At 36.9% G+C, this 17,811-nt stretch overlaps 1 protein-coding gene across 2 annotated transcripts; it reads right to left on the bottom strand.

Moving 5' to 3' along the window:
• Positions 1 to 2,387: 2,387 nt before the first annotated feature.
• CNOT7 (CCR4-NOT transcription complex subunit 7) lies at positions 2,388 to 17,793 on the bottom strand. 2 transcript variants are annotated; one of them, XM_043454454.1, is made up of 7 exons: positions 17,594 to 17,793; positions 15,917 to 16,126; positions 13,852 to 14,045; positions 10,161 to 10,322; positions 8,499 to 8,643; positions 6,057 to 6,167; positions 2,388 to 4,281 (listed from the first exon to the last, which is right to left on the bottom strand). In XM_043454454.1, exons 2-7 carry the CDS (start codon positions 16,031 to 16,033, stop codon positions 4,153 to 4,155), a joined length of 858 nt encoding a protein of 285 aa, XP_043310389.1. In that variant the 5' UTR covers positions 16,034 to 16,126; positions 17,594 to 17,793; the 3' UTR covers positions 2,388 to 4,152. The 2 variants fall into 2 exon arrangements, with proteins under 2 accessions (XP_043310389.1, XP_043310390.1); XM_043454455.1 differs by lacking the exon at positions 10,161 to 10,322 and having other exon boundaries at positions 17,594 to 17,764.
• Positions 17,794 to 17,811: the final 18 nt, after the last annotated feature.

The following is a 17,811-nucleotide window of genomic DNA, read 5'->3' as shown; positions in this document are numbered from 1 at the left end:
ATGGAAGTCTGGCCAATGCCAACAGAAACAATTTAAATCACTTGTAACCCTCTCACCACAGGAGAGTTGACAGCAAAAACAAAACTGGGGACAATGTCAAAACATAGATCTTTGATATTCTTGTCATAGCCAATATTCAGTATTTCTGTAGTTTACAGCTGGGGGGAGAAGAGGAATGTGTTAATTTTTTTCTTATCTCTGAGTACCAGTTAAACCAAAGGGGGCCTTTTGATAAGTGACTTTAAGCTCTGGTTTATGCTAAAACAGTTCCTCATTGCTCACAAAAGGACAGTATTATTTTATGGTTCATGAAAACTGATTTGTGTTTTATCTTCCAGGGAAGGTTTAACAGTGTAAGGAGTTCAAGCCTGACCTGAACTTAATAGTTCTTGTTTGGCAGGTAAAGGTGCTTAATCAATTTAAGAAGAAAGAAAACATGCCATAGAGTTCTGCTGAGGTTGAATTAAAAGAACTGATATACCATGGAAAGCTTCAGTTCTGTTTATTCAGCTGAAACTAAGATTATTTTCAGAATTTAGATTTCATGTCTTTTTCTGTCAGTATGTATAACCCCTGAAGCCTAGTATTAAAAGTATCTTAAATGACCTAACCAAACATTTGTGTGAAAGCTGAGTATTTTTAAAATGCAACCTTGGTTACACACTAATCTTAGTGTAATATGCAAACATGTTTTAAAGTTCTTTAAAAAATATTACTTAGGCAAGTAGAGGAACAGCTTCTACTTGGCTCTACAGCAAGTAGAGGCAAGCCTTAGAACAGCCAGAATCAACAGGACAGTCTGTATACATATGTACACTTCGGGTATGGTCTTTTGGTTTGTTTATGCTTTTGCTACATGGTCTTTGCAGTGGTTTAAGACACCAGCTATTAATAAACACTGCTCTTGTTAGAAGAAAAAAGAGGTGTATGACACAAGTGAAATGGGTCCCCACCAAACACCTTCCATTGTCACAAGTTTTTCGATTTGATCAACTAAACTTTTTCTTGCTCCATGCATACTTTTACCACCATCAGTTATACCATTCCACTTCAGTTTATACTGACTTAGTGGTCCCTCTACTTGTGTGAAATATTCTTACCTGTAGTTATTCCAGACTCTTAATAGAAACCAATTCTTTGGTTACTTAAACTCAGCACAGACTTCTCAAAAGTGAAGAACAGCTGGGCAGTACTGATAACATCTGACTCATTAAGAAAAACACTCAGAATCATGTCTTGTTTGCCACAGTTAACTGCTGCCAGTGTCTCCCACTCTTCAAGTAACTTCTCATCAGAAAGCTGTTGGTCTTTTCTCTGGATGTATTTCTTTGGGCTACTGCATTCAGACATGATCTGTAACTCACCATCAGTAAGCGGCTTTGCTTAGCTAACAAGTGGGTCACTTGTCAACAGACTTTGGTTACAGCTTTATTTTTGTGAAGAAAAGTGCTGTTATAAGATACGCCATTTTAAAAGTTTCAGTTCTACTTCTGTTGCTTTCCCATGAGTTGGGAATATCGTGATGAATGTGTAGTCTGGTTATGTCAATATATGCTGTATTTTTTTTTTTAAAGCAGTTACAGTGTCACAGTTGACTGTAATCTGATAATATAATCCACACTCCAATGTGCCTTAAAAGCACACCATTCAAAGTGCACTTTTCTTGTTTTGACACAGTGGGTATGAATTGGTAACCTAAAAAAAAAATAAAATGTGTGGTACAGAGATTCACGTGGCGTAACAATTGCCGTCGGGTCATCATCTCTATCACGGATTTGTAGCACACCAGGCGAAGATGTGAAATGTTAAGAATGCCCTAGGCAGTTTCTGTAGCAGCCACTCAACGTTCCCTCTGGAGTGGAAAGATGGCCATAGACAGTGCATAAATGATGAATGTGGATATAATCCAATAACCTTTATTTATGGACACTAAACGTTGAATTTCATATAATTTTCACACATTAAGAAGTATTCTTTTTTTCCCCAACCATTAAAAATGATAAAATCCATTCTCATGTCACTGGCCAGACAAAAACAGGCAGCAGGCTGGTTTTGGTTGATGGGCCGTAATTTGCTGACTTGCTCTGGTAGATTTAACAGGATATGGTAAGTCCAGAATTAATGGCTTAGGAACATTAGAAAATGATCAAGCAAGTATCTTTGATCCAAAAGCTATATTTAGTGAGGGTTATATTGTTCTTCTTTTAGAAGTTATAAAATATATTAATTCTTGAAACCAAAACTGATACAAACTATGAAATTCAACAAACTATGTGGTGATTCAAAAGGCAATCTTTGTAATTATTTTTTTAAGGAAGTGAAGATCAAAAGAAAAAGAAACCAATTAGATACCTGCTGTATTGACTTTAAAAGGAAGCCACAGTGAGTTAGATCAAATGCATTTACTTTTGTCTTTCAGAATAAATGCATCCCTGGAAAGGGGAGTCAGAAGTCAAATCTAAACATTTGGTAAAGGTATGAATAAAAAAAATAACCAAACACTGTTGTCATGTAGAAGGCTCAGGTTGATTTTTTTCAATTAAGACATTAAAAATCATGTAGTAAATGAAATTACTGAGTTCTGTTCAGCTGCCCAAATTTAAAAACAAAAACCCACAATATCCCCCCAAATATTTCTAAAACAAAATTACCAGTCACTAACATATATAAGAAAACATTTCTGAAGCCTTTATTTACAAAAGCTTTAAAAACAAATAATCCCTCTGTTTTGCAAATGTTTTGTTTAAAAAGGACCACCCAGTTACAGCATTGAAGTATCATGAGTAAAGAATGTACAAGGGAAACAAACTAATGTGGCTAACATTTGGAGATTTGCTAATATTACTGATTGAAGTGCAGATGACACACATCATAACTTGTAGTCCGTCATTTCAGGGCAGTTAATGATTACCAAAATGCCTTCCTACGCATGCTCTGGTCTGGTCACATATTCCACATGGCTAAATATTTCACAGTCTCTTTTGTCAATATATATAAAATAGATTGCAAAGATATACACAAAAAAATAAACAAGCATTACACTCCTCAGGTAGTTTTATTAGCTATACTGTATATAGCTAATAAATATATAATTTTGTATTATGTTGTTTTGCACCAAATTTCTCCATTTATTTATCTTTGTAGCAACTATGAAAGCTCGAATTTTTTGTAATTTAATTTGGTACAAAATATACCTAAAGACTTGGCAATCTTTGGATTTGAATGAAACTGATTTGTGGAATCAACAAATCAAGAGCATCGTAAATATGGCTATAAAATTTTTTAAAATAAGGGTAAACAGAGATGGAATAAAAAGAAGCAGGTAAGGGAAGTGTGCTATCATAAAATAACTGCAGCTTCAACATCTTGGGTACCAGTTTCCCGGCAGACATTAAATGTCCAATCACAAAGGATTTTTCCTGAAGGGTGTAAAGCTGGTTTGAAAAACACTTGAGTCACAGAGCAGCCTACACACATGCCAATTAGAAACTGACAGACACTAGATGTGCTTGGAAGATTAACTACTACGCACAGAAACAGCAGTTACTAAGCTCCTCAGTAGTTTTTTGTCTTTTCTTTTTTGTAGTCCTGCTGATTCAACCATTTGCACAATACATGTGCTATATTCCATGGGTCAAAAACAAGTAATATGGGAAAAGTTGGCAGATGGTCATTTTTCCAGCTAAGAGCAAGGAAAACCAAAACTGCTGATAAAACAGAGGATTTGAGTCAGAATCACTCTCTAAAGTGCAAAATTGATGGTCCACAATCTCAAATAGCTAAAGCTCCTGCAGAATGGAAGGGAGACATGAAACAGGGAAATAAATTACAGTCAGTGCTAGTTAATTTAGGAACGGGAAAAAAAACAAGCTCAAGTAGGTGAAGTTTATCAAAGTATTCAATACCATGTAGCTTTCCCCACTCACACACTCCTACTAACAAGTGTATTTAAGGCCGGATTGAACCTGAATACTTTTCTGTTTGTTAAGATCTGAGATAGGAATGGTCATACTTAGTGCTGAAAGGCAGAAAAATAAGCTATGAAGAAAAAAAAAGTAATGTCTACTGTTCAAGGGATTCAACCAGAGATAAAACCTATATACAAGCATGTGTGTATCTCAAATAAAATAAAAATAAAAGAACTATTTCATGTCATGACTGCTTGCTGGCTTCCTCTTCATATGCATTCCCTGTGCCATTCTGTACATAGGATGAACCAGAACCAAGGCCATACAAATGACCACAATATTTGGCATCATCAATATGATCTTCAAAGAACATCTAAAAAGGAATTTTGGAAAAAAAAAAAAAAAGATAATTTTAACCAAAAGGTACGACTGGTAATTTATATTTCAGCAATGTAAGTACTAACTGTTCCCTAACTATAATGACAGCTCTTATCTATGGTGCTCCTCTGAAGCCACACATTTAAATTAAACATATAAGACTGATGTTCTTAAGAAGTACAGAGTTCAAAAGAAATCAAAGAAAAAGACTACCAAAAACTATATAAACACAATGCCTTTCCTATTAACACTCAGACCATTTTATGAGAATTTGTAATAATGGGTCGGGAAGATCCTCTGGAGAAGGAAATGGCACCCCACTCCAGTACTCTTGCCTGGAAAATCCCATGGATGGAGGAGAGTGGTAGGCTACAGTCCATGGGGTCGCAGAGAGTCAGACACAACTAAGCAACTATACTTCACTTATGGAAAAATGGCAGGCATTTTTAGTCCATTAATAATACTTAATGATGAGAATGAATAAAAATAGCCAATAATGGGTTGGGGAAGGGGCTAAGGTTTGTAAGTAGCCTCAAGTCTATGTGAAAAGCCAAGACTTTTGGCTAAAAACAAACCCCAAACATGTCTGGACATCAAAACCTGAACATTCACATTAGGTTATTGTCCTTAATAAAGCCAAGAAAAATAAAGATAACAAATTAATAGCAGAGAATCCACCATTAACCAAACCATCAAGGCATATTTTTAAATGCAAAGCTGAGAACACAAACGGTTGTCTCTTAATTCTCTAATGGAGCACTAGGAAGACGTACAAAACAAAATATTTACTTGTCAGGAATACAGTCCAAATCACTTCTGAATCAATACGACTTGGCAAAATAGCTATATGCTTCCTATTACACATATTATTAATACATTTCTACAAAAAGTTCTAAATTCCCAGAAGTATCCTCAGTCATTTCTTTAATGTCTAAGAGGATATTCTCTAAAGAATTCTACAGTATTTTGCAAAAAGGAAAACATTTTTGTAAGCAAAACTGTCCACTGCTTTCTTTTCGCACAACTGGTTTTCTATTCTCTCCATTTATCATATCAAGTATACCTATGCCCATCACTTAACCTAAGAGTAGACTTGGACTCATTAAATTTCATTTTTCTGTAACTGACTTCTTTATACTTGAAGAACTTATCTCTGCCTTTTGCCTCTTAAGGAATGTCTGCCCAACATGATTTTTGACTTAACTACTATTTCAGATTTATTTAACCTCTTTAGAATGCAAAACCTCTTTGTGAGAATCTACTAAACAGCATGAGTCCTACTCTGTAAATCCTCAAAGTACTGAAGTACGGCAAGAATTTAATACCTAAGAAAAGGCAATGCCAGGGAAAACTTAATTATATGGATTCCTTGACTTGACAGAAGCAACATTTATGTGATTAACAGGAAGTACTCTGGAGTTCCCCTATTAATGTGTATGACCTTGGATAGAAGATACTGGCCTCTAGCCTCAGCTTCCTCATCTAAGAAATAATATGGTTGGACCTACATGATTTCTAAGATAGTTTAAGTTTTGTATTCTACTAAGAATTTATTTTCTTCTTTTCCTTCTGAACTGCATTTCAAAATGACTCATTTTTGATTACTTTCATTCAAGTGTGGTGGGTATGACTTATATGGCAACTGTAATTATAGATATAATTAGTGAAGATCACTTAATATGTACTTATAGCCCCCAAAACTTTTGCCATTATATTTTAATGTTCTCAACCTAACAACCAACTGAGAAAAAGGCACTGATGTCTTCATACTTCTCTCATTTTGAAAAAGGCCATTCCTGTGAGCAATGAGTCAGATCCTGCCTGATGCTGTGGTCCTATCCGTTCCAGCTCTAACTGTTCAGCAACTTCCTGTAAACCACCCTAAAAGAAAGAAAAATTGCTTGTCAGAAGAAAAACATTGCAACATCTGGATTCAAAAATACATAACATGCACAATGATCAAAACAGCAATGAGTTTCAATAAAGATGGACCTTATGAAGATCAGCAGAAAATAAGAGAATGTGAATCAATGATGCATTTGTTGAATTGTGGGAGATGTTTATAATTCAATAGAAAATGAGATCCTAATTGGGAAAATTTATCTTCATCATACACTTTAAGGCATGTGATGGCAAGTAATTTCCCTCAAGACATGGGGGCAGCAGATCATATACAAGGTAACACGGGCTAATGTTTACCGAGTACACTCACAGGCCATCTCTCCATCCATCAATTCTTATAAAATGGACTGTAGGCAGGTACTTTATTATAAATTTTCTTAAGCTTCATCTAAAAAGTTTCATCTAAATATCTCTAAATAGCTTCATCTAAATAATTTGCACAAAACAAAGCTGTTATGACTAATCAATCCTTGACTATAGTTTTTGTTAGTTAAAAAGAAAAGGCATGTTGTTATGAGAATATAACCCTTTAGAAGGGCCTGCTAAACACCGACCTATGTAAATACTGCTAGGATTAGAAAGGAAAGATGAGATTGAAAGAAAGGAAGGGAAAGAAAAAAAGAGAGAAGGAAAGAGGGAAAGAGAATAAAGAGGGGGAAATGGGAGAAGAAAAAGCAAAGAAACAAACATCAGAACCAACGACAAAATGCACACAAAGATATTTCTCTCTCAACTGTTTGGGCCTCTACCAGCAAACTAGCCCTTTTCTACATCACAGCTTGAACCAGTGCTTTGCACAGCAGTTGCTTCAGGGCTAAAAACAGTACAAGGATTAGGTATCATTAGCAGCTGCTCAGGAGAACAACAGAGTCGTCATTCAGCATGGTTGACTATACGTCAGAAAGTACCTTTGTCATCAACCTAAATTTTAACACTGACAGTTATTCAGGGCATATTCAGAATGTCTAATATGCTCAGAAAATTTTCAACGGCATACACACAATGAATAATAATTTGGTTCTCTGTTCACCCAAACTGTCACTATTCAGACACGTCAAATTTAAAGAGTATTTTCAAAGCCAGATAAAAATATTTAGGCCTTGGATTCTCAGCATGCAATACTTTCAGCGGATATCCTGTCTAGAGACATGAGGACAGCCTACTGTAAGTTCACCTGAGTCACAGTAGACGTCTATTCAAATTGCACAGAATTCTGCTTTTCTTTGGTGCTACAAACATGAAGCAGTATTTCTTAAAAACTTCCCAGATTGTATGCTATATCCTGTAATGAGGTAAGCAAACTTTGGCCCAAAGACTGTTTCTCTTAGGATTTTCAGTTCATCTGTCAAAAGCAAAGCTTCCTTAGTCAATTCCTAAATTATTTCTTCCTACATAAAAGTAAAACTCTTTTAAGTTTTCACCATCTCCTAAAAGTATGACTCCTTGCACTTCTAAAAAGCAAGGGAAGAGAAAACTTGATCAGCCTTGATATAGATTCCATGAAGCAACAACTTTATGTAAATATTTTTCTAGAGTTACAGCTTAAGCACAAACCACACCTGAAAAAATCAAACCACTATATTCTTTCGGAGTCTGTACCCCTATCAGTGAATTCACTCTAAAACTAAGGGCACTTTTCCTGATAAAGACACTTTCTTTTTGAAAGAATTAATGCTCAGAAGTAACAAATCATTACACACATGGTAATAAGCATCAGAATGTAAGCTGCTGTTTAGATAGGATCTACCCAATTACCAGCACTTATTACCAACAAGATGATGTCCATGGGCTGGTAGTGAGAAGGAAAAAGAAAAAAGAAAAAAAATCCCTTTATAGGAACATGACCCTGTGACTAGACCTGAGAATATAACCTCTCACCAAGATAAGCTGAAGGGGAAACTCTTTTTGCTACATGACTGACTAGCTGCACACTGCTGGTCCCGAGACTTCCCCTTACATGGGAAGATTATGCGTTGGGAGAGAGGGAGAACTTTCATTTCTGTGTCAGAGTCTCAGATTCTGTGCTAGTTCATGTTCAACGTGGCAAAAGAGTGTTAAGAATATGATCTTTGGTTTGAATCTTGCTAAAGCTTATTCTGCAAATATATAATGAAGCTTTGAATAAGGATTTCTTATAAACTATTTTTTATGCAAAAAAGGAATCAGATGACAATGTATAATCAGATAATGTGCATTTAATATAAAACTTAAAAATAAGGTTTAAATCAACATCCAACCCAGCATCTTTTAAGTCAGTTACCCACTCTGCATAGCATGTTGATTACAAATTAAAACCATTTAAAGACTTACTTTGAGATTTTTGCAGCTCTTCATGAGGTACTTCACATCATAAATGACAGGAAAAAACAATCGAAGGATCTCAAAGAAGTCAAGTTCTTCTTCAGGCAAGTTAGAGTTGGTCAGGATTTTGATTAAGTAGCCAAAGTCATAACCACTATGAAAAGGTTAAAGAATACAGAAGAAGGACCATAAAAACCAAAGAAATGAAAAAACAATTTTTTTTCAATACTTTTAAGTGAGTCACACCATAAACGGGAGAGGAAAAAAGAAATGAACCAGAAAAAACGCACAGAAGAACAGAGAAAATAAACACATTTACAGTTATAATGAGGAAATGCCATCATTTACAGACAGTGATAAGAACCTGCCATATCATCAATCAGGAATATTAATACACAAATCTCTGCAACTATCCTACAGCTGTAGTCACTAAACTACTCTTTAGCAGATCCTTCAATAGAGAAATTTCTAAAATCAAACTGTCCACAGCAGATGTCTCAAAAAATAAAGACGAAAGGAGACTTGGCAAAAATGTCAAAGATAGCAGAAAAACTGGCAATCAGAAGACAAAAATAATGCATATCTTCCCATCATTTATATAACGCAGTCATACATTTCAAAAACCCAAAGAGTAATTCCCTACCAAAGTATTTTCACTTAAGTAATTTTATAAAGAAATACTCTCTTCCCTCAAAATTTTGTTCCTATCTCAATCCCCCAGAGATACTAGTGGGAATGTTGTACATGAAAGAAGTGAAGCAAGCAAAGGCTGAGAACTACTATCTAGAGACCAAAAAGCCAACTCCCACATACTCAAATAAAGATCCTGTCCCTGTCGTCTGGCCTTTTCACAGCTTTATACCTCCCTGCGTTCCATGCCACAATCACAGCCCTTCTCTTCCCTGTCAATTTTTCCTTAAGACCTCTCGCAGGATGCCTTCCCTCAAGAGCCCCGCTCCCACAGATTTCTCAGACAAGCTGTTTTCTGTAACCACCATTTAAAGCACATGTACTGTTTTCTCCACTTTAAAGGGCAGGTGTCACATCTTGAATTTTTTTTTTTCTTTATGACACATAGTTGGGACTTAAATATTTGATGAGAAAGGCTATTTAACATACCTTTTAAAGTGAGAGTACATATAAAATTTCTATTTAGCGTTTAGAGTTTTACTTACTTCAAAAAAAAAGGGAAAAAAGCTGTAACATTGAAAACCATAAGGAATATCAAGATATAAATAATAAAATCAGAGATTGTAGCCTATTTTGTAACTTAATTCCTAGAATCTTATCAAAGTGCTTAACATATGGTAGATAACAACTATTTTTTTGATGAATAAATGTTTTCATTCTGAGGCTTAGAAATGTTAACTCTATTTATTAAATAAATAAACCTGTGCAATAACATAGATTCCAAATGGCATTGCTGGACTTAAACCAAGGTCTGTTTTTGCAGCCTATACTCTTTCCACTATGCAAGACTGTCTCTCTCAGTCTGAAATGGATCCCACATCACTAAATGAACCTTTAAGGAGACCAACATGAGCCTGTTGAGCTATACTGCAGCCAATTCTCCGCAGAACTAAGCCTGAAATGCTGACACCATGACCCAGGTCAAGTGTGAAGCAGCTGGAAAATGGTAACACAAATACCACGTGCAATGCAATCTTTTACCTATGAAATGATAACCATTTGACCCCTTCACAGAGGACTACTCCTGATGTCATAAGAAGTTCTGCAAAGTACTGGGTCTCAATTCCTTCCTCCTCATGTTTTTTAAACTGGATACCAGATGTTGTGAGCAGCTCTATAGAGTCTTGGGCATACATATCCTCCCTGGCAGGAGAAAAAGAAAGACAACATTCAAAAGTGCCGTATTTCAAACTGTGTTTCTCCCACTGACATCTACAACTACAGTGCCAGAAATATCAAAGAAAATGGGCCTGAGTCCATTCGTTCCAACATTTCATATATATAGAAGGTAAATACAAAGGTCAACTTAATTTTAGAAAAATGTTCATACAGCAAATTATCATTCGAAACAGTCCAATGGTGAGATTTTAATCTTTACTATCCATCTCATTAGCCTTTCACAAATTAAGTAAATTTAACTGGATTCAAAAAAAAAAAAAAGGGTCTTCTACTCACCACAGCTCCCACCACAGAGTAACAGACATGGTCTTATCCGGGCTTTCAGCCTCAGCAGCCGTTTTAATGCTGCCACGCAGAGCTGCAGCCACAGGGGTGAAGCCCGTGTCTGCCTCCCAGGCTCTCAGCAGAGAGAAGGGAAAGAGACCGACGGGAAAACTCCTGCTGTGCCTGCCTTAAACCACACAGCATCTTAAAGGAGGAGGAGTTGTTTCCTCTCACTACCATGAGCCTCTCAAAGTTCCGATCAGCAGTAAGCTGTTTAAAATTAAAGACTCTGCTGGAGCAGCATTAATTTCTTCTTCTAACAGCTTACTCCTAGATTACCTCTCAAAAATCAAGCCAGGAAATCTAAATATAAACCAATCTTTCAAGATTTTACTTAAGCCAGAATGAAAACCATCTTTAATATCTAGGCACAAGCACACAGGTATCCAAAATACTATACTAAATCAAAAAAGTGATCAAAATGAAGGTATGTTTCTGAGAATGAAAAGTATTTCATGCAGTGCCCACTGGATGTTTCTATTTACTTTGAAAATTGTGAGAATACCGATTTCTACCACTTAGCAAAAGAAAGTTCTATAAAAGCTTTAATGAAACTAAGCCAAAAGAAATATTGCTTTTGAAAAGTAACAAAACTAGCAAATGAAATATTTAAAGACAGGAACTGCAACAATTAATCGTAAGTCAAAATTCCCTGGAAAATTATGCCAGAAAACTCTTTCAAAAGGATATCTGAATAAACGCAATACAAGTTTTTTCAATTACACAACAGATATTACTGTCCTTCTTATACTAAAACATGTACCTTAAACAAGTAGAATCTCACTCATCATGCCCAGATGCTAAAAGACATGCTCTAGCAACTATAACCAATCAAAGGCATAAGAGACTCCTTCTCCAGGCTCACATTATTCTGGGCCATATGCTCACTTTACTTCTATGATCTCTCTCTTAATCACAATTTATGCTTGAAGAGGGCAATGATTTTTGTCTATTTTGTTCAATGTTATATTACCAGGGAGTACTGCACTATTTAAATCAGTATTTCCCAAAACTTGCCCAATGATAATAATCACTCAGAGAACTTGTCAACAATATGGATTCACAAGTGCCACACCTGGACATACTGGATCACCATCTCCAAGAGAGAGACCTGGATGAGTAACTCTGGTGTTTCATGATCAAATATCATATTCTACTTTAATTTTCATGTACGTATCAAGTCCAAATTCACTTTAGAGCAAATTCCCAAACACTGATCAGTACCTAACAGTTCTAATTCTTGCATTTCAGCAATAGAAAGCAGACAGAAGAGCTATAATGATCATGACCAACTTTCCTCAACATTATGTCCCTGGGACCTAGAACAGCTGCTGACATATTCATTCTAGGAACTCAATAAAAAAGTCAATTTTCATCTTTCTTCAAAATATTCAAGATTCATAGTGCTCTTTCTCCACATTAGGTAGAGCTGGTTTTATTTTCCAACTGACCCTTTCTATTTAAATAATATTTTTCACTACATCCTTAAAGATCTCTCAAGATATTAACATTAGGATGAAATGCAGAAAAACTACAGCATGAGTTTTGCTGTATGAGAAAAAAAAGTCTTTCAGAAAATGCAGTAACAAAGCAGTTGTTTTAAGAACAAAGATGCATCTAGAAAGGAAAAATGTCTATTTTACCAAAACTGAGACCCTGATAGGTCACCTCCTACTCACATACTGAGATCATAGCACTACCTTAGTACAGAACAACGTTCTGATGGTCAGCTTGGGAGAAAAGTAACACAGAGCAAATGAAATGGTAGAGAACCGATTTAAAAAAGGGTTACCTTTTGGGGAAAAGACAAAAGGGAATTTTCAGAATTAAAGGACTTATATAAAATATAATCAGTTTGAATAGAGAAAAGTAACTTTCACCCTTGACAAAGTTCTGGAGAGTATATTATTAAATCCAACAGAGTGAAAACAGAGTCAGGCTAAACAATGCATTAGAAGCCATACTATTAAACCCCTGACAATACTATCCTCTTAGCTCATCAGCCCTGCTTTTCTTTAGATCTTATATATGCCAAGTATCACACTACAAAGAACAGAGGTCCTCAAATGGCACTACCATCACTTGGGGCTTCTCCAGTGGCTCAGATGATAAAGAATTCGCTTGCAATGCAGGAAACCTGGGTTTGATCCCTGGATCAGGAAGACACCCCTGGAGAAGTGAATGGCTACCCACTCCAGTATTCTTGCCTAGAGACTCTCACGGACAGAGGAGCCTGGTGGGCTACAGTCCATGGGGTCACAATGAGTTGAACAAGACTGAAGGGACTGACCACCACCACCACTACACCATTAATGGTCCTACAGCTTCATTTACTATTTTGCAAATTGGATGTTAAGATCATATGAAACAAGCAGAGACTGTCAAACAGAAGGATACTGCGGTATACTAACATACTCAAAATGTATTCCGCATTTCCCCATCTTACAGTCAGTTTGTAAACCATCTGCCCTCACCCAAAAACAATGGAAACTTCCCTAAGCTATCAAGACTACTCTTACCCATGATACAGAAGTACTGTAAGTAAAGAAACTGGGTTGTGACCCAGGACTTGAGTTAAAATTCAGATTCCAAATTGTTTCCTGAAAGAAACACCAGGCTCAAGGATACTAATACTTCTCCCATATGTAACCTGTAAAAGGTTCTGTGGGTGGGCTGACCCAATAACTGATTTGAAAGGAAAATGCACCCAAGTTTCTAGGAATGATCTTATTATCACCTCTGATGAGCCTCCTATTTACACAATGGACTATGACCATTATAAGAATCTCTTCACGAGAAGGTTAACTTTTACAACAAAGACATATATATTTCAAATTGCACACAAAGTTTGAAAGCAAAATTAATGTTGTAAAGTTATCTTTTTTCTATTAAGAAATATTTTCAAAACCCAGTTTTCCAAATTTCAAAATAGTGGCAGTTATGCTTTTCAAATAACAGCTCTAAAACTCAAAGTATGTGAATTTAAGTCTTCTTTATCCTGATTTTTTTGTCCCATAATAAAAAGAAGAAACATAAACTTTTGAAATTTTAAGTTTTAAATATTTCCAGGGTAGCAATACCAAATTTCATTTGTTGTACCTGATAGAAATTAATTTCTAAAATAAACTAAAAAAAAAACAAGTTTGGGTTAAATTTATTTCCTACTTACGTCAAATTAAATTTAAAGTTAAACTGCCAAGTTGAAGTTCCTGGTGGGTATTCTCCTTGTTCATTCATAAATGTCAGTCCTAGCTGAATTATCTTTAACAAGTCTACATTACACCGCAACAGTTGGTACTGATAGTCAGCATTGCTCCTGAATTCTCCAATGGGTCTTGCAACCACGCCTGGAAACTCGGTGTCCTGTAAAATAGTTTTAAGGGTCATTACTTACTAAATGGTCAAAACCACAATCCAAAAATTCCTAGAATAATTAATTTTGAGTACACATTGAAGAATCCTGTTATGGGTGATATTCTACACAATTCATGTTCAATTACAATGTACCTTTTAATTAGGAAGAGTATTACTTTTTAAAACCATAAAACCACAAACTTAATGACTTCATCTTACTTTAAATATCATATCAGTAAAAAATTACCATGTATAATGTACACATAATAAATGCAACTAAGTACTCTATTCCCGAGGAAGAAGGAAGAAAAAAATTACAAATTCATGTTTCTCAATAAGTATATGAAACTATGCTCTCAGTCTTGTAATATTAAAACCAATGAGGACGGTTAAAAAGACTAAAAAATGTACCATAGTTTTTAATTTCTTTTCTGAAGTATCTAGAGAAATACCAAAACCCTCCTACTTTCTTGGCCTAAAACAGTACTCTCTATACTCCAGAGAAAGCACACCCTTAAAGACTGCATGCCACCACTCATTCCTGTAGAATGCCATCACATGTCTAAAGTTGTCACTGCTTTCACTTGAGAAATAAATGATCACTATGAATTTCTACTGGAAAAAATAACTTCATTCTAATTATGGATAAGAAAATACATCTATTAAATAGGACATTTAATGTCCTATCTGTGTACATGTCCTATCTGTGTATCTGTGTACATTCAAATATTCATATTTTAACCAACCAACCTGCCCCTCCCAAAAGAGGCATATTTATTTATTTGTATTAAATATGCTAAGAAAATAAATATATCACTTTAGTAGTAAAATTCAAATTAAGAAACTAAGAACAAAACCTAAATTTCCATTATAAAGAAGGAGCGAAATGGAAACTTTTCTAAATTCAGTCAAACTCAACAACCACCTTATTGGATGTTATGTATTATGCTAAGTGTTGGGGGGAGAAAGGATGATTAAGATACTAAGCTCCTTCTCCTCAAAGCTAATAAATAATCTAGAATACGGTAGAGAAATCAAAACAGACAGTGCTCAAGAAGCAAAAAAATTAATTAATTGAGTAGACAGGCGAGGCAGAGTGAACAGTATATGCAAAAGTAGAAATGATTAACAACACAGTGTGTTCACGGAACTCCACTGGTAATTAAAAAACAAACAAAAAACTACAGATCAACAATGCTTCACTGGGAGATCTGAATTTTTTTGTTTGAGGAAGACATCTAGGAGCTTCAGATGGTATTAGTATCAGGCCTTAGTGTTGCTAGGAGCAGACCTGGCATTCACAGCTAGGTCCTAATGTGTCTTCTGCTGAATATAAACAATTTCACACCATAACATCACACAAGGCCAGCCTATAACCATAACTGAACATATGCAGAAACACACACGTTGTCCAAACCATAAAAATGATCAAACCTCCTTCTATCTTAAATAATGAGTGACTGTTGCTTCCTTATGGCTTTAGCCTCACTCTAGTCTTCTCTCATGCTAGTTGAGACTCATTAAGATATCCTATCGTGGAGTTACCCGAGCTTCCCAACAATTCAGAGCAACACTCCACTTCTTCACTCCCTTCCTAAAACCACTGCCACAGACCCCAATTCCTAGAAGGCCTTTCTAACACTCGCAGATGCAAATAACCCCATGGTTCTAAGAATGCATTTTCCCCTCAATGCAATGAGTAAGAAACCCAACTTGTCACATTACTGGTGCGTTCTTGGTGGTCTTTAGTTGGGAGGTCATTGACAAAATTATTTTCATTAAACACCTAGAAAAAAAAATCAACCAGAAGGGTTGAATTCAAGATGCTTTAAAATCCTCTTTCATAAAAGGCATTTTAAAGATTTTGCTCATAGGCATACCATAGCAACGTAATTATATTTTCGGATAACTTGACGAATTTTCTTCATCTCTTCATCCAGGTTGCAAGCCCAAACTTCACAAATTCTTTGGCTATGATCTACAGTTGCTGCTGGCATAGTGAGGGCACAAGGAGTCTAGCTGCCAAGCATCAAAATGTTATACTTGATTGAAGATTTGTTTCGTAAATACTTTATCCTTTATTTGTGTACCTGTCAAAATAAGAATCAGTTATACCAAGAATCTGAATCACACAATGATTGAGTTCATAGAAATCTAAGAGATATTTATTTGAAGTCCTTGATTTATGAGAAAATCAAAGTTTAGGACGTGACTTTGTCTAAAGTCACACAGCTAATCAGTAGGAGGAAAAGGACAACACAGGTTTCCTGGTTCTAATGTTAGGTAAAAAGTGTTTTCTGCATACACACTAATCATTTTTAAAAACTTCCCATTAATTAAAAATTGCTCTGAATTCAACTCACTCTCTGAATAAAACTTTATAAAGACATCCCTTTTCAGGTAAACATGAAAAGTGACATACTGATACACGTGACAAGATCAGATGTTATTAGGGCAAAGGTAGTATTAGTACTTGCTTTTATTCCTAATTGAACATTCAAAGTCTGATTTAACAACAAAATTTACCAGAATTTATTTAGGTCAGATGCGAGGGGCCAAAAGTAAATAATTTTTTTCTTTTAAAAAGTTCTTTCTGAGCAATAAAAAATAGCCACAGAAACTGTTTCAACGTCTGAAAGAAGGGAAGCGATAGAGTCTCTGCATTTCAAACTCTTTCTAATTTCCTAAAAATCCGAGCATTTTCCCTGGTTACCACACACATGTCACGTTTCTGGTCCTTATAAACACAGGTTTCATGGTAACAGTACAGACCAACATGTTGGTTCTTGAGCGGAGAAATTCCAGATCCTCTTTCGCTTTTCACACAAGTTTGAAAAAACCGTAACAGACAAGCGTAAAAGGGAGCTGTGACCTCTCCTTATGACTCTACAGTCACAAATGTAACCTCGAGTGCTCTAAGAACAGAAACCAAAGATCGAAGGGCTACTCCTTTTATAGCCCTCTTTACTCGACTACACACACACAGACACACACACACACACACAATTTGGAAAGGCCCTGTCGTTGAACATTGCTTTCCTCCACCTCGCTCTCTACTACACTTCCAGAAGACCTGAAGAGGCACCAGAGGCCTTCTCGTTACTGGAGGTAGCCAACTCCGAACAGCGGGTTCCCAACGAAACGCGAGGACAGTACAGACACATTCAAGTCACAGATAACTCTCTTCCCTGGCAGAGAGCCAGCGCGGAGGCTGCTGATAACCACTGACTGGAGCCCGATTGACTCCCAAGCCCCGCCGCGAGAAGGACTGCGAAGAGCTTGACGGTCTAGGCCACCGCCCTCCACTCCCAATTTCCGTCCCGCACCACTGAAGCCCCAGGTACAAAGCCTTCGCGTCATCACCCCGCGCCACCCCCTCGACAGACCCCCCTAGACCTAATTACCCTCCCCCCAGCCACCCGCCGCAGGCCCGTCCCTGCGCCCGCCGCGCTTCAGCTGGCGCCATCGCGCACCCTCTCAGGTTCATCGTTCCCGCCCCCTTCCTACTTCCCCAACCCGCCCTTCCCCCCCAAGTCTGAGGTAGACGCGAGATCTACTTGTGTCGCTGAGCTCGCGCTCCTCCTCCTCCTCTTCGCCATAGAGACAGCACCCAGCGGCGGCGGCGGCGGTGGCGGTAGCGGCGGGTGCGGCGGCGGGTGCCCCATAGACACCGCTCGCCCGGCAAGGGGTAAAGGGGAGCCGGAGCTTCGCCGCACCGCGCTGCGCTGTCGCTTCTTGCGCGTCCGGGCGGGGGCGCCGGATGATGACGCCATCC

The sequence above is a fragment of the Cervus canadensis genome, chromosome 31, assembly GCF_019320065.1.
Source record: "Cervus canadensis isolate Bull #8, Minnesota chromosome 31, ASM1932006v1, whole genome shotgun sequence".
Lineage (NCBI taxonomy): Eukaryota > Metazoa > Chordata > Mammalia > Artiodactyla > Cervidae > Cervus > Cervus canadensis.
The sequence above is the reverse complement of the archived record's forward strand: the minus strand, read 5'-3'. Positions and strand labels throughout refer to the sequence as shown.